The sequence below is a fragment of the Bufo gargarizans genome, chromosome 1, assembly GCF_014858855.1.
Source record: "Bufo gargarizans isolate SCDJY-AF-19 chromosome 1, ASM1485885v1, whole genome shotgun sequence".
Taxonomy (NCBI): Eukaryota; Metazoa; Chordata; class Amphibia; order Anura; family Bufonidae; genus Bufo; species Bufo gargarizans.
In genome coordinates, this window is record NC_058080.1 from 741,403,654 (window position 1) to 741,426,526 (window position 22,873).

A 22,873-nucleotide genomic window follows, 5' to 3' on the forward strand; every position below is an offset into this window, starting at 1 on the left:
AATGATTTTTTTTTTTATTCCATTTTACCAGTGTCATGAAGTACAATATGTGACGAAAAAACAATCTCGGAATGGCCTGGAAAAGTCAAAGCATTTTAAAGTTATCACCACTTAAAGTGACACTGGTCAGATTTGCAAAAAATGGCCTGGTCCTTAAGGTGAAATAAGTCCTTAAGGCCCCTTTCACACGGGCGACTATTCCGCACGGGTGCAATTGTGAACGCATTGCACCCGCACTGAATCCTGACCCATTCATTTCTATGGGGCTGTGCACACGAGCAGTGATTTTCGCGCATCACTTGTGCGTTGCGTGTAAATCGCAGCATGTTCTATATTGTGCAGGTGGAAAAAGTATGTGATCCCAGGATCAGAACCTGATAGGTCCATGACTCGGCGCTCCATTACTCAGAACACAAGCACACAGGAATAGAGCAGCTGAGCAATCAGCCCACTGCTAATCTCCTCCAGCACACAGCTGCTGTAGGGAGAAACAGAGCATTGTATGCTGTTGCTAAGCATGCGGTCGCATCACCAGGGGGCGTGGCTGAGCAGCGCATCACTCTTGGCGCGGTCGTGCCGAGGCTGAGGAGTGTGCTGCTTTAGATCGGATAGGTAAGTTTAGGACAGAAAATGTTTGTTAGAAACAATGGTGATGCTGTTGTAGCAAAAAAACAACAACTTATCTTTAGATACTTTTTGAACAAAAATAAAATATTAATAATTGCACATACATTATAAAACAGTCACATGTTGTAACTTCTCCCCATATCACTCTGGTTTCTCCAGTAGTGTGGGTGGAGGTATGAATACAGTGATAAGAAGAAAGGTTCATGAGGACAATTCATCTTCACTGCTCTGGAAGTAAACAAGGCTCTTCTTCTCTTCCTTATATTCACAATCAGGGGCATAGCTATAGTGGAAGCAGGGAAAGTGGCTGCTATGGGGCCCACCCAGGTGGGGGACTAAATGATTTTGTTAGGGCCCCCTCAACAGTATTATACCATGACATTATATACAGTGACATGACATAAAGTATATACTTGTAGGACATGGACAGAGCGGCTGCCGGGCCTGGTCTGAGAGAGAAGTCAGGGTTGCAGAGGAAAAGGAGATTGCTGGGGAGGAGGAGGATTCCAAAATTTGCTGAGGGGCACAGTCAGTTCTAGTTATACAATTGTACACAATATTTTTCTTCCATGGATCTTACTCATAGTTGACCTTAAAGGAACATAATTTGGTCGTCTGGAAGATCTGGGCTAATTCCACCCAAAAAATAAACCCTCTTATTGGCTCCATTAACAACCCAATTAGGGATGGGCAAATAAATTCTAAAATTCAGAAGTATGTCTAGAATTTTAGCAAAAATTCAGATTCTACAGAATTTGATTATTGTGCGATGCAATTTGGGACAATCAAGGAATATAAAGGGACACCAAAAAGGAGGAGGCTTTTCCAGGGTACAATTTATTTGGACCTGAATATAACTGCATGGACAGATCAGAGCCCAAATTATTTTTACATTTGCTCATCTCTAAACCTAATAAAAAAATGTGAAAAGGGTTTCTCTCCTTTGTAAAATCTATGATATTTAGCAAGTTTTGATTTATCTGAAAAGCGCTTCTCCATTCTGAACATCAATATGGCTTGTCTGGCTGTATGACCTATCATGTGTAACAAGATATGAATTTCCTCTAAAATATTTCCTACATTTTGAATATTATTATGGCGTCTCCCCTTTGTGAAATCTCTGATGTTTAACAAGATGTGATTTCCGTGTAAAACATTTCTCACATTCTGAACATGAAAATAGCATCTCTCTTGTGTGACCTCTCTCATGTGTAATAAGATCTGATTTTTCTCTAAAACATTTCCCACATTCTAAACATGAATATGGCTTCTCTCCTTTGTGAAATCTCTGATGTCTAAGAAAATGTGAGTTATCTGTAAAACATTTTCCACATTCTGAACATGAATAAGGCTTCTCTCCTGTGTGAATTCTCTCATGTATAACAAGATATGATTTATATATAAAACATTTTCCACATTCTGAGCATGAATATGGCTTGTCTCCTGCGTGAAATCTCTGATGTCTAATAAAATGTGATTTCTGTGTAAAATATTTCTTACATTCTAAACAAGAATATGGTTTCTCTCCTGTGTGAATTCTCTCATGTATAACACGATCTGATTTTTGTCTAAAACATTTCCCACATTCTGAACATGAGTATGGCTTCTCTCCTGTGTGACTTCTCTCATGTATAATAAGTTGTGATTTATATATAAAACAATTTCCACATTCTGAACATGAGTATGGCCTTTCACCTGTGTGACATCTTTGATGTCTAACAAGACTTGATTTTTGTGTAAACAATTTCCCACATTCTGAACATGAATACAGCTTCTCCCCTGTGTGAATTCTCTGATGTTCAACAAGATTGTATTTTTGTGCAAAACATTTCCCACATTCTGAACATGAAAATGGCTTTTCTCCTGTGTGATATCTTTGATGTTTAAAAAGACTTGCTTTTTGTGTAAAATATTGTCCACATTCTGAACATGAAAATGGCTTCTCTCCTGTGTGAATTCTCTCATGTGTAGCAAGATGTGATTTATCTGCAAAACATTTTCCACATACTGAACATGAATGTAGCTTCTCTCCTGTATGACGTCTCTTATGTCTAACAAGATGTGATTTATCTGTAAAACATTTTCCACATTCTGAACATGAATATGGTTTCTCTCCTGTGTGACTTCTCTCATGTATAACAAGATGTGATTTATCTTTAAAACATTTTCCACATTCTGAACAGGAGTATGGTTTCTCTACTGTGTGATTTCTTCTGTTTGTAGAAAGACCTGAGATTTCACACCCTTTCTGATCTGTACTTGTGGTAACAATCTCTGATTGGAAAGGAGAAGGTTCCTCAAGATTAGTGGGATAATATGATAAAGCTGTACTGTGAAGTCCTGGATGCATATTAAGTATAATGAGGTTTTCTCCTGAAGAGTGATCCATGATGTCTTCATCTTCTGCTTTATAATTTAATGATAACATGAAGTTTCCCTCAGAACTCTTACAGAGACTTTCTGTAAAAATAAAAATTTAAATTTGTGTTTTGATTGTCAAACCACAGAGTAGACAAACCTATAACATTCCTATTAGGCTGGAACTGAATCTAAATTCACTGCTAGTGTGGGGTAACGCTTAAAACAAAATAATAATTTTTTATTGAAATATAATTAAAAGTAGGTAGGAACAAAATACAAAATAAAAAAGTACCGATGTCATTAGTAGGAGAGCTGCCACCACCGATATCAACTACATCACTCAACCGGGGATATAGGCGTAAAGACCGCCCAGACACATAAGTGTGACCCTGGTGAGGAGGTACAGGAGGTATGGGGAACCAAAAATAGCCCCCACTAGTCCACCATGCGGGTCAATCACACGTGGAGCCCACCTGGCCAAATATGGCTCAGTCTAACTTCCTTCACCCAAATAGTGGTCAATTAGTGGGTGGTTCCCCTAATTCCTAAAAGCTACAGCTGTTTGAGGATAGGCTGGGGTCAGCCATTGTTTGCTGGAGCTGACTAATACTACACTGTAATACAGGAACGGTATCCCTCTCACTTATCAGATAGTTGCTCCTATAAGCTTTACCCATGGCCGTCCACAGCACGATAACCCTGCCTGTTCGCTAGCTCTGCACATTTCTGCTTATATTAGCAACATCAGGAGCTGAACAGAAGCCTACACAGAGGATGATAAGAGGAATGGCTAAACACACACTATTGGTGTGGAGCCTTCGGCACTGGTATGGCCGTGCGCGGCCGCATGCACAGCTGACTTAAAAGAACAAGTCCTCGCCTACATAGTTTAGGGCTGGACGGGCTGGTATCCAATTGGAAGGAGGAGGGCGGAGAGGACATCCAAAAGGTGCCACTCGCCCACCTCCCCCCCGCATAGCTCATTGGCCGGATCGCTGAGGTGTCAACACTGTCAGGGAGACAAAGCAGTCAATATCAGCTGCTGGAATATGGAGACAACAGCAACAGTGTATAGGAGATCGAAGGAGTCACACACCACATAGCCCACAGTGAAACCTCGCCACTGAAATAACTAGGACCACTGTGGATAATCAAGATTATTGTCCACATTAATCGGCACCCAGATGCCACTCATAAAAAGACCACCACAATATACTTAGATCATGTGGTAATTCTGTTGGCCAAGGGGTTTACCTGTCACGGCGGGCGTGCACTCAGTTTCACAGATAACGCACGAACCAGGCTCTGGGCAAGAGACAGGGGAAGGGTCACCTCCTAGCTAATCCCTGACCTCTTTCCCTGCACTGCTCAGCCCACATGCAGACCTTAAAGGTAGGTATGATGTGTCCTCGTGCCTTGGCTGACAAAACCCTGAATTCCCTGAGATGGTGAAGAGGGGAAATAGGAGCAGCCTGCTCGCACAGAACCTGGATGGGAGAGATGACACAAAACAACCAAACTTGAAATGACACTTATCTTCCTGAGCTGGAACAGACAGCCAACCTTCCTTCCTAGCTTCCAAGACCACAATGATTAGTATAATCCGCTCAGAGCACTGGCCTGGTGTGATATTTAAACTAATGACCCCACCCAGTGCACCTGATGAGAGGCTGGTCCAGCACGGCTCCAAAACAAACACTAAACTCGTGCTGCTATCCTGGCCGACCTCCGCACATCGTCAGAGTGGGGCATGACATTACCTAAGCTAGAAATATGTGGGCAGATTACAAGAACAATGTCAACGATATGTATTTGTTTAATCCCTTCGGGCGGAGCGTCTGAACCCTGAATGTCCACTGCGCTTCCTTTAGCAGTAATTTGGTGTCGATGTCACTGCCTCGCGGGGACATACGGATGGATTCCATATCCTGGAACATCATAGGCTTGAGTTCCCCCGGATGTTTTAACTCCATATGTCTAGCTATTATAGTGTCAGATTTGTTCCGGATGTCGTTCAAGTGTTCGCCTATATGGCGACAGAACTTCCACTTGGTTTTGCCCACATATTGCATGCCACAATGACATGTGGCCAAGTAGATGACCCCTACCATCTGGCAATTAATAACTGCTCTGATGGTGTATGAGAAACTGGTTACAGTACTGGAGAAAGAATTACCCATTCTAATTACTCCGCAGGCAATGCAATTCCCACAACGGAAAGTGCCCCTTGCCTCGAATTTAAGCCACGTCACTGATTGCGGTTTTTGATAGAAACTGTGAGTCAACCTATCCTTTAGACTGTTTCCCTGCCGGAATGTAATAGAGGGAGTAGACCCCACTAAATGACCAACATCAGGGTCCAGTTTCAAAATACCCCAGTATCTGGTCAAAATGTTCCTGACCTCCCGGTGTTTCATATCAAAATTGGCCACAATACGGATGTTCTCATCCGCATCGGTCCTGACACGTGGATTGAGTAAGGATACCCGATCCACTCCCGGGGACTGGTGGTATGCATCCCTAAGTACTGCCTCAGGGTAACCACGCCGCTGAAACCTCTGCCTTCTTGAGGGCCGAGAGATTGGAACAGTTCCTGCGCACGCAAAGGTATTGACCCTTCGGTATTCCCCTCTTTAATGGATGAGGGTGACAGCTGTCCCAATGCAGGAGACTATTTGTGTCATGGTCTTACCTTCTCACTGTTCTCCTTCGTTTGACATGTGCTGGCGGCCATCTTGGTTTCTGGGTTTCTTGTAGCCTCCCACCCTGCGGCTCCTCCTTCCCACTGGGAGGAGCTGGATGCCTAGCTCATATATATAGAAGGTCTGTGGCTTCAGTTCCTTGCTTGGTCCTCCTGTGTGCACATGCTTCAAAGACTGCTGCTGCTTCTGGTTCCTGATCCTGGCCTCGTCTGACTACCCCGTTGGTTCCTGATCCAGGCTTCGTCTGACTACCCCGTTGGTTCCTGATCCTGGCTTCGTCTGACTACCCTCCTGGTTCCTGACCTCCGTCTACGCAAGACCCTGCTTCGGTTTAGCCATCCGTTTGGACTTTAGCTACGGCTTGATTTTCAATAAAGCCTTCTTATTTCCACCTATCTCTTGTTGTACGTCTGGTTCATGGTTCCATGACATTAGGACCAAGCCATGAATTCTGACGGTACAGGGCCATCCTCGCTACCTACGCTGGTTGCCAGACTTGATCAGCAGGATCACCTGTTGGGTCGGTTCGCTGTGGCGTTACAAACCCTGCTTGAACGCACGGCTCATTTAGCTTCCGTTGCCGATGGGTCGGTTGTCGCTCCTGGGCCCGCTCCTACTGCCGCTCCGGTTGTTGCGCCAGAGTCTACCCCGACACCTGTTGCTGCGCCTGCGGTGTTTCGGGGTATGACCGGTTCTGCCCCCCTTCCACAGCGCTTTGGGGGAGAGCCAACTCAGTGCCGAGGTTTCCTTAACCAGGTGGCCATTTATTTCGAGTTGCTGCCACATGCCTTTCCTACTGAGAGATCAAAGGTGGGCTTCTTGATCTCGCTGCTCTCGGACAAGGCCTTGGCCTGGGCCAGCCCTTTATGGGAGAACAACAATCCGGTGGTTGCCAAGTTTTCCGGTTTTGTTGCTTCTCTTCGGAAGGTATTCGATGTGCCGGCTCGTGCTGCCTCTGCTGCGAAGCTCCTTATGTCCATCAGACAGGGTTCACGATCCGTAGCTGAATACGCCATTGAGTTTCGTACCCTGGCAGCAGAGGTGGGCTGGAATAATGAGGCTCTGGTCGCTGCTTTCTCTCATGGTCTCTCGGATGCCTTGAAGGATGAGGTTGCAGCCAAGGACCTACCAGTGGAGCTCGAGTCCCTTATTTCTTTCCTGATTTTGATTGACACCAGACTCAGGGAGAGACCTTCCTTTAAGGAGAGCCTGCGGAGGCCTTCTAACAGATTGGCGCCTACGTTTGCTGTCCCACCCGTGCCTCCCTCTCCTCCCACGCCTCCTGGGGATGACTGGTCTGGGGGTGAACCCATGCAGCTGGGGTTTGCTCGCCTGTCCGAGGGGGAGAGGGTACTCCGGAGACGCGAGGGCCGATGCATGTACTGTGGTCTCGGTGGGCATTTTCGGTTGGCATGCCCGAACCGTCCGGGAAACGCTCGCACCTGAGATCCTGTCGGGGGCAGATCTTGGGTGGAGTCTCCTCGTCCCCGGTTTCCCGTGTTGACAAACCACTGATTACTGTTGTCCTCTCCTGGGTCGGGGGCTCGGTGACGACCCAGGCGTTGGTGGACTCTGGTGCTGGTGGTTTGTTCATTGATAGTGTGTTCGCTGCCGCCAATTCCATTCCTCTGCAGCCTCGAGGTTCCCCACTGGCTCTTGAGGCGATAGACGGCAGACCCCTTCTGCCGCCACACGTGACTCAGGAGACCCTTCCAGTGGGGATGGCCATTGGTGCCGTTCACAGAGAGTCGGTCTGTCTCCAGGTTATTTCGTCTCCACACTACTCGGTGGTCTTGGGGTACCCCTGGCTCCAGAAGCATAATCCGACTTTCGATTGGAGATCGGCCGAGATCCTCTCGTGGTCACCGCAGTGTGGGGCTAGTTGCATCCATGGGCCTGTCAAGTTGCTGTGTACTTCCTCGGACTCTCTGTTGCCTCCTGAATACGAGGAGTACCGGGATGTATTCGATAAGGTGCGTGCGGTTGCCCTACCTCCGCACCGCCCATACGATTGTGCCATAGAGTTACAATCTGGTGCCGTTCCTCCTCGTGGCAAAGTCTATCCACTGTCGGTAGCGGAGAATGAGGCCATGGAGGAGTACGTGAGGGAGGCGCTTTCACGCGGACACATTCGCAAATCCTCGTCCCCGGCAGGGGCTGGATTTTTCTTTGTGAAAAAGAAGGGCGGTGAGTTGAGGCCTTGCATCGACTACAGGGGTCTCAATCGCATCACGATCAAGAACGCTTACCCGATACCCTTGATTTCCGAGCTGTTCGATCGCCTCAAAGGGGCCACGGTCTTTACCAAACTCGACCTGAGGGCGGCATATAACCTGGTAAGGATCAAGGCGGGCGATGAGTGGAAGACCGCGTTTAACACCAGGACCGGTCATTATGAATCCTTGGTTATGCCCTTTGGGTTGTGCAATGCGCCCGCAGTCTTCCAGGAATTCATCAACGATGTTTTCCGTGACCTGTTGCAGCAGTGTGTGGTGGTCTATTTGGATGACATCTTGGTATATTCTGCATCCATGGAGGCCCACATTCTGGATGTCAGACGAGTGTTGCAACGCTTACGAGAGAACAAGCTGTTCGGTAAGCTTGAGAAATGCGAATTTCACCGATCCCAGGTAACCTTCTTAGGTTACATCATTTCCGCTGAGGGGTTCTCCATGGATCCTGAGAAGGTTTCGGCTGTCTTACAGTGGCCCCAGCCCAGTGGGCTTCGTGCCCTGCAGCGCTTTTTGGGCTTCGCCAATTATTATCGGAAGTTCATCAGGGACTTTTCCATGCTAGCCAAGCCTCTCACGGATCTGACCAGGAAGGGCAGTAATCCTCAGGTCTGGCCGCTCGAGGCCATCCGAGCTTTTGAGGCTCTAAAGTCCGCCTTTGTGTCGGCTCCGATTCTGTCGCATCCCAACCCTGGGTTGCCTTTTGTCCTCGAGGTGGACGCGTCTGAGACGGGAGTAGGCGCCCTCCTGTCTCAGCGTAGAACACCAGAGGGTCCTCTGCTTCCTTGTGGGTTTTACTCCCGGAAACTGTCTTCCGCGGAGTGCAACTATCAGATTGGTGACAGGGAGTTATTGGCCATCGTGCAGGCCCTTAAAGAATGGAGGCACTTGCTCGAGGGCACGGTGGTTCCGGTTCTCATCCTGACGGACCACAAGAATCTGACCTACCTCTCTGAGGCCAAGAGATTGACACCACGTCAGGCCAGATGGGCTCTGTTCTTGTCACGTTTTAATTACGTGGTCTCCTACCTACCCGGCTCCAAGAACATCAGAGCGGATGCCTTATCACGGCAGTACTCCGAGCTGTCCGGGGAGGAGTCGATTCCGACTACGGTCATACCCCCGAATCAGATCCTGGCCGCTATTCGCACCAGCCTTACCTCTCCTCTGGGTGAGCAGATTTTGGCGGCTCAATCTGGTGCTCCCTCTGGGAGACCCAACGGCAGATGTTTTGTGCCTGAGGAGTTGCGCACTCGGTTGTTGCGAACCTACCATAACTCCAAGGCCGCGGGGCACCCTGGAAAGAATCAGCTGTCCTGGGCGGTTTCACGTCTGTTCTGGTGGCCTTCTCTACGTTCCGACATCGCCGCATATGTAGCGGCATGCTCCGTTTGTGCCCAGAGTAAGTCCCCTCGGCACCTTCCGTTGGGCCTTTTGCAACCCATAGCCACCGGGGAGCGTCCATGGTCACACCTGGGGATGGATTTCATTGTGGACCTCCCTGCATCCCGAGGCCATACGGTCATTCTCATGATTGTGGATCGGTTTTCCAAAATGTGCCACTGTGTTCCTCTCAAGAAGTTACCCTCTGCACAAGAGTTGGCCTCGATTTTTGCCAGGGAGGTCTTCCGGTTGCACGGTTTGCCCAAGGAGATTGTGTCGGATCGGGGGAGTCAGTTTGTGTCCAGGTTCTGGCGCGCCTTTTGCTCCCAGTTGGGGATTCATCTCTCTTTCTCCTCGGCCTACCACCCTCAGTCCAATGGGGCCGCAGAACGATCCAATCAGGCCTTGGAGCAATTCCTTCGTTGCTATGTCTCCGATCACCAAGACAATTGGGTTGACCTCCTGCCTTGGGCTGAGTTTGCCAGGAACACGGCGGTGAACTCTTCCTCTGGGACGTCTCCCTTCATGGCCAATTATGGGTTCCAACCTGCCGTGTTACCGGAGGTATTCTCTCCCCAGGATACTCCGGCTGTGGAGGATCACCTTTCCGTCCTACGTACTTCTTGGGTACAGATCCAGCGGTCCCTTGAGGTCTCTGCGCAACGCCAGAGACTCCAGGCTAATCGCAGACGAGCGCCCGCTCCTTCCTACCAGGTCGGAGACCGTGTATGGTTGTCCACCCGCAACCTCAACCTTCGAGTGCCCACTCCCAAGCTGGCGCCTCGCTTTGTTGGTCCCTTCCGAGTGCTTCACAGGGTAAACCCGGTAGCCTATGCCCTTGCGCTTCCTCCTGGCATGCGGATCTCCAACGTGTTTCATGTCTCCCTGTTGAAACCATTGGTGTGTAATCGTTTCACTTCCTCGGTTCCTCGGCCCCGTCCGGTCCAAGTGGGCAATCGTGAGGAATATGAGGTGAGCAATATCCTGGACTCACGCCTGGTCCGCGGTCGGTTGCAGTTTTTGGTCCATTGGCGTGGTTATGGTCCAGAGGAGCGTTCCTGGGTTCCCTCCGCAGATGTCCATGCTCCTGCGTTGCTCCAAGCCTTCCACGCACGCTTCCCTCTGAAACCGTTCCTTACTCGGCGGAGGAGGGGCCCTTGAGGGGGAGGTACTGTCATGGTCTTACCTTCTCACTGTTCTCCTTCGTTTGACATGTGCTGGCGGCCATCTTGGTTTCTGGGTTTCTTGTAGCCTCCCACCCTGCGGCTCCTCCTTCCCACTGGGAGGAGCTGGATGCCTAGCTCATATATATAGAAGGTCTGTGGCTTCAGTTCCTTGCTTGGTCCTCCTGTGTGCACATGCTTCAAAGACTGCTGCTGCTTCTGGTTCCTGATCCTGGCCTCGTCTGACTACCCCGTTGGTTCCTGATCCTGGCTTCGTCTGACTACCCCGTTGGTTCCTGATCCAGGCTTCGTCTTACTACCCCGTTGGTTCCTGATCCTGGCTTCGTCTGACTACCCTCCTGGTTCCTGACCTCCGTCTACGCAAGACCCTGCTTCGGTTTAGCCATCCGTTTGGACTTTAGCTACGGCTTGATTTTCAATAAAGCCTTCTTATTTCCACCTATCTCTTGTTGTACGTCTGGTTCATGGTTCCATGACAATTTGTGAACGTTTCCTTATGAGACAAGTTGGTACTGATATTACTATCCGCATCACGTGTGATACTTAGGTCCAACAAGGTGATGTGGAAGGGGGAACTCAAGCCTATGATGTTACAGGGTATTGAATCCATCCGTAGGTCCCCCCGAGGCGGTGACATTGACACCAAATTACTGCAAAAGGAAGCGCAGTGGACAATCAGGCTTCAATCCCTTCGGGTGGAGCGTCTGAACGAATATATATCGTTTACATCGTTCTTGTAATCTGCCCACATATTTCTATCTTAGGTAAACCCCTTGGCCAACTTAATTACCACATGATCTAGTCATATTGTGGCAATCTTTGTAGTAGTGGCATCTGGGTGCCGATTAATGTGGACAATAATCTGATTATCCACATAGCCCTAGTGATTTCAGTGCCGTGGTTTTGCTGTGGGCTATGTGGTGTGTGACTCTTTTGATCCCCTAATCAGCTGCTGGACTATGGAGACGACAGCAGCAGTGTAATTGACCACTTTGTCTCCCTGACTGTGTTGACACCTCGACGATCCGGCCAATGAGGTATGCGGCGTGGTGGGGCGGGGGAGTGGCACCTTCTGGATGTCCTCTCTGCCCTCCTCCTTCCGACTGGATACCAGCCAGAACAGCCCTACCCTGTGTAGGCGGGGACTTTTAAGTCAGCTGTGAAATGTGGCCGCACAAGGGCATACCAGTGCCAAAGGCTCCACACCAACCTCTTATCATCCTCTGTGTAGGCTTCTGTTCGGCTCCTGATGATGCTAATATAAAGCAGAAATGCGTAGAGCTAGGGAACAGGCACGGTGATCGTGCTGTGGACGGTCATGGGTAAAGCCTATAGGAGCAACTATCTAATAAGTGAGAGGGATACTATTCCTGTCTTACAGTGTTGTATTAGTCAGCTCCAGCAAACAATGGCTGACCCCAGCCTATCCTCACCACCCACTAATTGACCACTTTTGGGGTCGAGGGAGCTCTGCATCATTGCGCACCTATTAGGGAACTGGCTACACAATGGGGATCTTCTACTAAAAGGTTTAGGCCTTATGAGAAAAATAAATCATCTCTAATATTCTTTGCAAACCACCACCCAACCAGATATGGAACCAGGCAGAAGCCTTAAAGTCAGTCCATAGGGGAGACCATAGGGAGCAGACATATATATTTAACTGTTTCAGCTGCAATAATGTCTTCCATCCTTATGATTTTGTGTAGTTCTACAGCCCAATGAACATGAGGAGGGATATCTGACTTCCAGAATCCAGAGATAACCATTTTCAGAGCACAATATAAAAAAAAAAATATGTGTTTTTTTATCTGGGTAACTGTGCCCGGGAACATAGAGAGAAGCGAGACCTCCATAGTAATTTGAATATTCTTTTTATACAGTATGTTAAACAAAAAGTAAAGAGAGCGCTTAAGAGAGGGCAGACGCCCCTCCCACAAATCCAGGCTGACATGTCAGCCTTCTAACTTGTGGTAGAGGCTAAAGGTAACTGACGAGGAGGAGCACCTAAACCTTTGTCCTAAGCTGGCTGAGTTGTGCCGGGAGCCAGGAGCGTGGGTAAGCCTAGAAGTGGGCAAAAAAGAGCGAGGAGACTGGAAGTGTGAAACCATGTAATATGCCGTCGGAGCACAAGGTTACAAAAGCCTGGGATATAATGACATTGGGGTCAGGAATGTGCCTGGCAAAACAAGAGGACCGCCACAGCCCCATCTTTTGATACGTGGTCCAGGACCCTACTTTTGGAAGCTGTCCCAATACAGAATGAATGACCGGTGATGGTGAAGGGGTTATACCCGAGGCCTGTCGCCAAGGTCCTAATATGGGACGTGAATTGAACAGATGACAGACTACCTTCATGAAAGGCAACAGCGGGAATTCAGGGGGAGCGTTTTGTAGCAGAGCCACAACTGTTGAAAGACCCCGACCGGACACCAAGCATTGGAGGTCCTGAAAACTGGACCTCCGAGGAAGGGCCATGTTGGCTAGCTTTGGCGAAAGTAGATGGAGAATGAAATGGTCCTGGGCCCAGGTCAATTGCTGATGCTGCCGCACTTCACGCCTGGAAGTGGCGTGAGTGAATTCGCCTGGCCTGAGGAAATCATAGAACCCAAGGTACACTGCTGCCTTGATGACTAAGCTGCGAGAGGGGCCAAAAGGATGACCATCCAAAGCAGCAGAAAGTCTTCTAAACATTTTCCGGAGACAAGTTGTCTACAGCCAGTGGAGGCATTCCCGCTATTCTGGATTCCCCGGAGTGCAACCTTGACAGCCTGAATCAGAAATTGAACCCCTGCCTGGACTGTGGGGCATGGAGCAGTGCTGGATCCCCGCTAAATACAGTTTGATTTTATTGTATGAAAGCTTGCGGTGGAGATGGCAATGGGCGATAAAAGCCAATAATTAGGGTATATCATCCAGGGTACCTTGCGGGTGAGACCCGCAAAATAACTTATAAATTTTGAGGGCGGCTTGGTAATTCCTGGCGGTGTTGGGAGAGAGAGAGAGAATGATGAAGTAGGTTCCTGGCGTGTGAGAGAAGGGATTCTAATCCATCGCCAGGGAATTGAAGGCTGGGGGTGGGGACCCCGTGGGATCTGCTTCTGGCATTACTTGCGGAGAAGGGACATGACCTAGGGGGATTTCGCCCTGCGTTTCAGAATAATGTCGACCAGAGCCAGATTATCGGTGACAAACATGACAGACGCGTTGGCCCACTGGTGCCCCCACACTTGGGCGGCCGCCACAACAGGATAAAGCTCCAGCAGGGAAGAGGAGCACAGACCTTTGGGAACCGACCAGACCTCATCGGGCCACTGGCCGGCCATCCAATGGGTCCCGAGGATAGCAGCGAACCCGCGGGAAAAAACTCGGGAATTGAGAGCTTCCTTTTGAGTCGCGCGTCCTTGGCCCTGAGCATGAGTGAAACATCGCCACAGTTGATCACCCTGGTCTCGGGCGCGTCTTGAGAGGTGATGAAAATGGACGCCAAGTTCACGTCCTTCCCTGCCAGAATGTCTTTCTTATACAGTCGGGAATTAAATGCGAAGGCGCCACCTGGGGGCTGAGGCCGGGCGTACCTGATGAAAACACCTGTGAAGCCATGGGAACCGCCAAAGGGTTCAATGCCTGGGGGGGCCCGAGATTCCAGCACCGTCACCCTGGACTGTACGTCCGCTACCGAGCTGACCAGGGAGTTGATGGTGCTTGTAGCTGGGACACCCGCCGGACTTGGGCTGGTCATCAGTAGCTTATATAATTCCGCCTTATGGGCGGAGGCCGGTTGTGGAATCTCTCCTGTTGAGTTCCGCCACCAGCTTCGGGATCGTCCAACTTCTTAAGGACATTGGGCCGGACTGGCCTAATACTGAAGATTCTGGAACTGACATGGCGTCATCCATGTCCGAGGCCCGTGACATGCTTGGACCTGAATTTGCTGGAAAAGCCTGAAAAGACGTATGACGAACCCGAACCTGGCAACGAGCCGGACGAAGTTGCCGGCTATAACCTGGAAGAAAAAGGGGGGACCGTGCATGCAGACTGACCGGGGACCAGACGGTACCAGTCGATGAATGAAACCCGCGCGAGCCGGCAACGGGTGTGTCTGGCAGCTAGGGTGTGCGGAAGGTAGAAAAAGGGCGGACTGGCCATAAATTGAAGAAACTACCCCGCAGTTGACCGGAGTGATTGAACCAGGACCGAAGCGCAGGAAGATGCGGAGCGATCCCTGCACCCTGGGGGACCAAAGTCATGACCGGGGGGCCCTGAAGAGATATTTGAGCGAAGACTCGTGGAGCCGAGGTGAGGCTGAATGGACGATCAGAAGAAGGGAGATGAATGAACGCGGCCAGCGTGAGTGAACGGGGTGCCTAACTGAAGGGCGAGAAATACGGACCGGGCCGAAATCCAGAAGTGCAGAACCGAGGTGAGAATGGCAGGAGTGATGACGTACGGGCCTGAGTGAACTAGGGGAATTGACACGAAGTGGACGAGGCTTTGGTGAACCCGGAAGATGACAGCCAGAACCTGGATGAACCTATGCGATGGTGAACCTGGGAGAACCAGAACAGGTGAGATACGCAGGCAGACCGGACCTGGAAGTGCCAGGTTGACAAGTGAACAGAGGCTGGGCGAACCAGACTAAAATGAGAGATGGGGCCTGGCAACCAGCCAAACCGGAGTGGACCGGACCAGGGTGCGCTGGAAGGAGGTATCACCGCAGCGGACTGAGACTGAGGAACTTAACACAGGAGGTCAAGAACAGGATGAGGCGGAAAGGACGAGACAAACAGAGGACGAGCCTGGGCGATCCAGGCGGACAGGGGCAGAACGGGCCTGGGCGATCCAGGCGGACAGGGGCAGGACGGGCCTGGGCAATCCAGGCGGACAGGGGCAGGACGGGCCTGGGCAATCCAGGCGGACAGGGGCAGGACGGGCCTGGGCGATCCAGGCGGACAGGGGCAGGACGGGCCTGGGCGATCCAGGCGGACAGGGGCAGGACGGGCCTGGGCGATCCAGGCGGACAGGGGCAGGACGGGCCTGGGCGATCCAGGCGGACAGGGGCAGGACGGGCCTGGGCGATCTAGGCGGACAGAGGCAGGACGGGCCTGGGCAATCCAGGCGGACAGAGGCAGGACGGGCCTGGGCGATCCAGGCGGACAGAGGCAGGATGGGCCTGGGCGATCCAGGCGGACAGAGGCAGGACGGGCCAGGACGGGCCTGGGCGATCCAGGCGGACAGAGGCAGGACGGGCCTAGGCGATCCAGGCGGACAGAGGCAGGACGGGCCTGGGCGATCCAGGCGGACAGAGGCAGGACGGGCCTGGGCGAACCAGGCGGACAGAGGTAGACCGACAGGATGACCCCCGAACCACTACAAGAACCGGCAGACAGACTGCCATATGATGAGCCAACCGCAAGTGAAGCATGGAAGCCAGGCCTGACCTGTTGACAGCTACAATGATGCAACCCAGAAGACAGGGAGTGGGGGAAAATATATGTAGACGCATAATACGACCACGGCATAATCCCCAGGTCGGCCGTGACCTGAACAACTACCCAGCCGCGCAGTGGAACACGGGGGTAACCCTGCACCAGCTGGCAAACTGACCAAGAGGACCAGGCAGAACCTGGTCCAGGGACCGCGGGCAGCCACCAAGCAGCGAACTAATGTCCCAAGTGTGTTGAATTAATCACCCAGGAACACCATAACTTGGACGTGAATGGAACATCCAAATGGCGTACAGTAAGAGCGCACGCTGCGACGGAATGTATGGTTTAGCAGGAGATGATGGGATGTACAGAAAATGGCCACAAGCTGTTGGGAGAGAACAGGGCGACCCTGATTATCCCAGATGACAATTTGCAGACATGAGGTTATGGAGATAAAGGTAATGTGGGGGTTAATGCAATCGTGAGTGGAGCTGACAACCAGAGTGATTATGCACAATCCTAGCCATAGGCCTCATGGGACCTTCACATTTAGGCGGAAGGAGGAAAAAGAAAGGAATGCAAAAACAAAACCCAACATACAACGATAATCAGACTGCCGATGCAGTGGAATATGGAGATCCTAGGCGTGCGTTCCACGCTGGAACGCACGCCGAATCGCGACTGAGGTGTGTGTTCCACGCTGGAATGCACGCCGAATCGCAACCGGAAGTGCCGCTGCTAGGAGAGCAGATGCGGGCGCCGGCTGGAGACAAGAAAGTGAAGCGGAGGAACGAGGCTCACCAGACCTGACAGAGAGACGTGGGAGGCGACGAAGCGGCGAGCAGACCACAGGTAAGAGGCTGAGATCCGGAAGCACTCCAGGCGGACCACTGAAATCCGGAAGCGCCCTGAGGAGACGGGGGCCAGCGCTTAAGAGAGGGCAGACGCCCCTCCCACAAATCCAGGCTGACATGTCAGCCTTCTAACTTAAGCTCCAAAGAAGACCTCTGTAAGAACACGTCTTATCTCTTGTATCTAATACCTTTGGCATCGGCCAGCGGCGAGGAGCTTCTCCAAGAACTCAGGTTAAGTGATTCTTTCTTTACTTTATGCTGCACGTGATCTGTATATGCTTTTCTGTATATGTCTTTATCACTGCTTAGCAAACCTTTTATGCATCTAGCCATTGTGAAAGCCTATTTATTCCTGTACCTTAGAATCCACCGTAGACCATTTGGTACCAATAGTGGGGTAAGGGCAGTAAATATGTGTACAAAGAGAGAGAGTAGTAATTCCTGGGCACACAGGGTGAGACCCCAGGCATAGGTGACAAGGAGGGTGACAGCAGCGGGTTGTCAGGCTCCTGTAGTTTGTGACTGGATTGGTCCTGTTATATCACAGTCTGAATTCCATCTTAGTTTGTTAGTTTCTATTGAAGTCAGTTCCTTGTGTTGTCTGCATTCCCTCCTAGTTCTTGTCCTTTACATCTGTGAACCTTTGATGATTTGTATAAAGCCTTGGAATTTAAATTTTCTGTAGTATCATAGTACAGTCGTGGCCAAAAGTTTTGAGAATTACACAAATATTAGTTTTCACAAAGTTTGCTGCTAAACTGCTTTTAGATCTTTGTTTCAGTTGTTTCTGTGATGTAGTGAAATATAATTACACGCACTTCATACGTTTCAAAGGCTTTTATCGACAATTACATGACATTTATGCAAAGAGTCAGTATTTGCAGTGTTGGCCCTTCTTTTTTAGGACCTCTGCAATGCGACTGGGCATGCTCTCCATCAACCTCTGGGCCAATTCCTGACTGATAGCAACCCATTCTTTCATAATCACTTCTTGGAGTTTGTCAGAATTAGTGGGTTTTTGTTTGTCCACCCGCCTCTTGAGGATTGACCACAAGTTCTCAATGGGATTAAGATCTGGGGAGTTTCCAGGCCATGGACCCAAAATGTCAACATTTTGGTCCCCGAGCCACTTAGTTATCACTTTTGCCTTATGGCACGGTGCTCCATCGTGCTGGAAAATGCATTGTTGGAAGAAGTTGCTGTTGGAGGGTGTTTTGGTACCATTCTTTATTCATGTTCTACATGTTCTGTTTTTGGGCAAAATTGTGAGTGAGCCCACTCCCTTGGATGAGAAGCAACCCCACACATGAATGGTCTCAGGATGCTTTACTGTTGGCATGACACAGGACTGATGGTAGCGCTCACCTTTTCTTCTCCGGACAAGCCTTTTTCCTGATGCCCCAAACAATCGGAAAGAGGCTTCATCAGAGAATATGACTTTGCCCCAGTCTTTCGCAGTCCATTCACAATATTTTCTGCAGAAGATCAATCTGTCCCTGATGTTCTTTTTGGAGAGAAGTGGCTTCTTTGCTGCCCTTCTTGACACCAGGCCATCTTCCAAAAGTCTTCGCCTCCCTGTGCGTGCAGATGCGCTCACACCTGCCTGCTGCCATTCCTGAGCAAGCTCTGCACTGGTGGCACTCCGATCCCGCAGTTGAATCCTCTTTAGGAGACGATCCTGGCGCTTGCTGGACTTTCTTGGACGCCCTGTAGCCTTCTTAACAAGAATTGAACCTCTTTCCTTGAAGTTCTTGATGATCCTATAAATTTTTGATTGAGGTGCAATCTTAGTATCCACAATATCCTTGCCTGTGAAGCCATTTTTATGAAACGCAATGATGGCTGCACGCGTTTCTTTGCAGGTTACATGGTTAATAATGGAAGAACAATTATTTCAAGCATCACCTCCTTTTAACTGGTCAAGTCTGCCATTTTAACCCAATCAGCCTGACATAATGATCTCCAGCCTTGTGCTCGTCAACATTCTCACCTGAGTTAACAAGACGATTACTGAAATGATCTCAGCAGGTCCTTTAATGACAGCAATGAAATGCAGTGGAAAGGTTTTTTGGGGATTAAGTTAATTTTCATGGCAAAGAAGGACTATGCAATTCATCTGATCACTCTTCATAACATTCTGGAGTATATGCAAATTGCTATTATAGAAATTTAAGCAGCAACTTTTCCGATTTTCAATATTTATGTGAATCTCAAAACTTTTGGCCACGACTGTACACTGACTAGACTATATTACTCAGATACTGATAGCAGGTCTGGGGGCCTTTAAAACCCTTATAGGAGACCCCCAGAAGACATGTTCCCGGAGAGCTGTATAGTGGGCACTAGATTATAGACATCTGACTGCTTGCTTTCGTAAACCAGGGTTCAGCAACTTTTGTCACTCTAGCTGTTGTGAAACTACAATTCTCAGCATCCTCCATTCACTTTTATGGGACTTTTGAGAACAGCCAAGCAAGTGTGCATGCTGGGAGTTGTAGTTTCATCACAGCCGGGGTGCCGGAGATTGATGATCCCTGTCGTAGACTAAGGTTGTACTGTAGAAATATCCTAAAGATAACGTTCTCGCTGTGACTTGTGTGCAGAGTTGTCAGGAGATCTTGTGTGTTGTCAGATGTCTCCTCAGTTCTTGCCCCCAGCCTCATATATGAAATATAGAAGTAAGATGAGGAGCTTTCTTCTCCGCTGTTATTATTGGGGGATTTCTTCACTATTTTATTTGATTTAAACGTTTACAAAGGAAATTACAAAATGTCAGTATTTCTTGTAATATCGGCTGACGAACCCAAAATAATACTTAACCCTTTCATGCACAATGAGGTACATGTAGTTCATCATGATAGCACACACACAAAATCTGTGCCCACATAGTCCCCATCAAAGAGCAGCAGCCGGTGATCAGATTCTCCTCCTGCCCTGAAGGCACCAAGGACAGAATCTGAAGTCACTTTCCCCATTCATGATTCCATACCTGTGGTGACATCTCCTGGAATGTCCTCCTCCACCTCACTCTTACACGGGGGATCGCCCATCATCCTCTCTTCTTCATCCTCCACTTTAATATCAGTCAGATCTTCCCCCTGATTTGTCATCTGTAACAATTCAGTACAATACAGCAGACAGGTGGGAAATCTAACAGATCCACAGAAGAGACCCCCACAATCTATGACCCCTCTATGGCTGCAGGACCCCCCTATATAGATGTGTATAGGACTCCGCTCCATCTACCTGAGGGTTCTCTGGGACCTTCTCCTCTGGACAGTCCTGGGAATACAGAGGACGGGGACATCTCTTTGGTGGATTTCTCCTCCTGGATCCATCTGTGGAGACACAAGCACACAGTGACTGAATACATGGCCTCCTGTAGATCTGTCTATAGATCAGACTCTTCTCTCAGCTCCTTCACTTCTAGGTTTAGTGATCGGAAGAGATAACACTGGAGGGTTTCCTGAAATCTCCCTCTGACAGAAGCTCCGACTTCAGGCTCTATACAGTCACACAGGGGTGGACATTGCCCAGAAGCTCCATGTATAATCTACAATGTATACGCTGCGGAACTCGGATTTTACAGGACGCCTCTGACAGAGCAGTGTAGTCTACTATACCGGCCTGATGGAGGCCAGAAGGACACGCTCCCATCATGTGACTGGAGCCCTATGGATATGACTGACATATAAAGAACATGTAACCTCAAGAATATCGTCAGAATCTGCCCTTTTCTTACAGTGGAACCGGCAAAAACTCTTGTTGTTGCCTTGATTCATTCTCGTCTTGACTACTGCAACACATTACTAATCTCCCTCTCACTAAACTCTCCCCCTTCAGTCTGTCCTAAATGCTGCAGCCAGGCTCATCTATCCATCCAACCGCTAAACTGATGTTACTAGTCTGTGCCAGTCACTTCACTGGTTGCCCATCCACCAGAGAATACAGTTCAAACTTCTCACCCACAAAGCTCTCCACAGTGCTGCCCCTCCATACATCTCCTCCCTCATCTCCATCTACCACCCTACTCCTGCTCTCCACAGTGCTGCCCCTCCATACATCTCCTCCCTCATCTCCATCTACCACCCTACTCCTGCTCTCCACGGTGCTGCACCTCCATATATCTCCTCCCTCATCTCCATCTACCACCCTACTCCTGCTCTCCACAGTGCTGCACCTCCATATATCGCCTCCCTCATCTCCATCTACCACCCTACTCCTGCTCTCCGTTCTGTTAGCGACCTAATATTAATAACGTCCATAATTCGTACCTCTCCCGTCTTCAAGACTTTTCTCGAGCTGCATCTACTCTCTGGAATAATTTGCCACAGAATATTAGGTCCATTCACAACTTCTCCACCTTCAAACGTGCCTTAAAAACACATCTTGTCAGGCAGGCTTATCAAGCTACCTAAACTGACTATTGTCCGACTAAACCTACCCCTCCACCAACTCCTCTGGCCTGAACTCGATCCTCTAGTAGTCCCAAACCTGAAGCAGATCGGCCGGCACCACTCCTGTCAGTTCAATAATGGCTCAAATCCTACTTATCACAATCAGCTACCTTATGTGTCACCCCCAATTCCTCCTAGATTGTAAGCTCTTGTGAGCAGCGCCCTGACTCCTAGTGCCTCAGTTGCATATTAGGCAGTTACTTTTGTTTTCCTATGAAATTGTAAACCGCTGCGGAATATGGTGGCGCTATAGAATTTTTTTTAATTATTATTATTAATATTACGTGAGAAGAAACTGTGGAGCTCCTCCATTATATGCCACTGCACATGACATAGAAACATAGAATGTGTCGGCAGATAAGAACCATTTGGCCCATCTAGTCTGCCCAATATACTGAATACTATGGATAGCCCCTGGCCCTATCTTATATGAAGGATAGCCTTATGCCTATCCCATGCATGCTTAAACTCCTCCACTGTATTTGCAGCTACCACTTCTGCAGGAAGGCTATTCCATGCATCCACTACTCTCTCAGTAAAGTAATACTTCCTGATATTACTTTTAAACCTTTGCCCCTCTAATTTAAAACTATGTCCTCTTGTAGCAGTTTTTCTTCTTTTAAATATTCTCTCTTTTACCTTGTTGATTCCCTTTATGTATTTAGCAGTTTCTATCATCTCCCCTCTGTCTCGTCTTTCTTCCAAGCTCTACATGTTAAGGTCCTTTAATCTTTCCTGGTAAGTTTTATCCTGCAATCCATGTACCAGTTTAGTAGCTCTTCTCTGAACTCTCTCCGAAGTATCAATATCCTTCTGGAGATATGGTCTCCAGTACTGCGCACAATACTCCAGATGAGGTCTCACTAGTGCTCTGTAGAACGGCATGAGCGCCCCCCTCTGTCTACTGGTAATTCCTCTCCCTATACACCCAAGCATTCTGCTAGCATCTCCTGCTGCTCTATGACATCGTCTGCCTACCTTTAAGTCTTCTGAAATAATGACCCCTAAATCCCTTTCCTCAGATACTGAGGTTAGGACTGGATCACTGATTGTATATTCTGCTCTTGGGTTTTTACGCCCCAGGTGCATTATCTTGCACTTATCAACATTAAATTTTAGTTGCCAGATTTTTGACCGTTCCTCTAGTTTTCCTAAATACTTTTCCATTTGGTGTATCCCTCCAGAATACTTACCCTGTGATAAAGGAGGCTGGTGCTCCTCCATTACATGTCACTGTATACACGTGTACACACTGCACATGACGGCTCTTACCTTGTGATATAAGAGGCTGGTGCTCCTCCATTACATGTCACTGCACACACGTGTATACACTGCCCATGACGGCTCTTACCTTGTGATATAAGAGGCTGGTGCTCCTCCATTACATGTCACTGCACACACGTGTATACACTGCACATGACGGCTCTTACCTTGTGATATAAGAGGCTGGTGCTCCTCCATCATGGCCTCCTTGTACAGATCCTTGTGTCCTTCTATATACTCCCACTCCTCCATGGAGAAATAGACAGTGACATCCTGACACCTTATAGGAACCTGACAACACAATGACACCGTCATCACCCAGACCCCTCCAGTGCTGTTACTGGAGAATTTCCCAGCAGTGTCACCTCTCCAGTCAGCAGCT

General features: G+C 49.1%; 1 protein-coding gene across 1 annotated transcript; it reads right to left on the reverse strand.

The window, feature by feature from the left end:
- Positions 1–762: 762 nt before the first annotated feature.
- On the reverse strand, positions 763–19,815 carry LOC122924973 (zinc finger protein OZF-like). The gene is made up of 2 exons (XM_044276520.1): positions 19,761–19,815; positions 763–3,087 (listed from the first exon to the last, which is right to left on the reverse strand). Exon 2 carries the CDS (start codon positions 3,053–3,055, stop codon positions 1,721–1,723), a length of 1,335 nt encoding a protein of 444 aa, XP_044132455.1. The 5' UTR covers positions 3,056–3,087; positions 19,761–19,815; the 3' UTR covers positions 763–1,720.
- Positions 19,816–22,873: the final 3,058 nt, after the last annotated feature.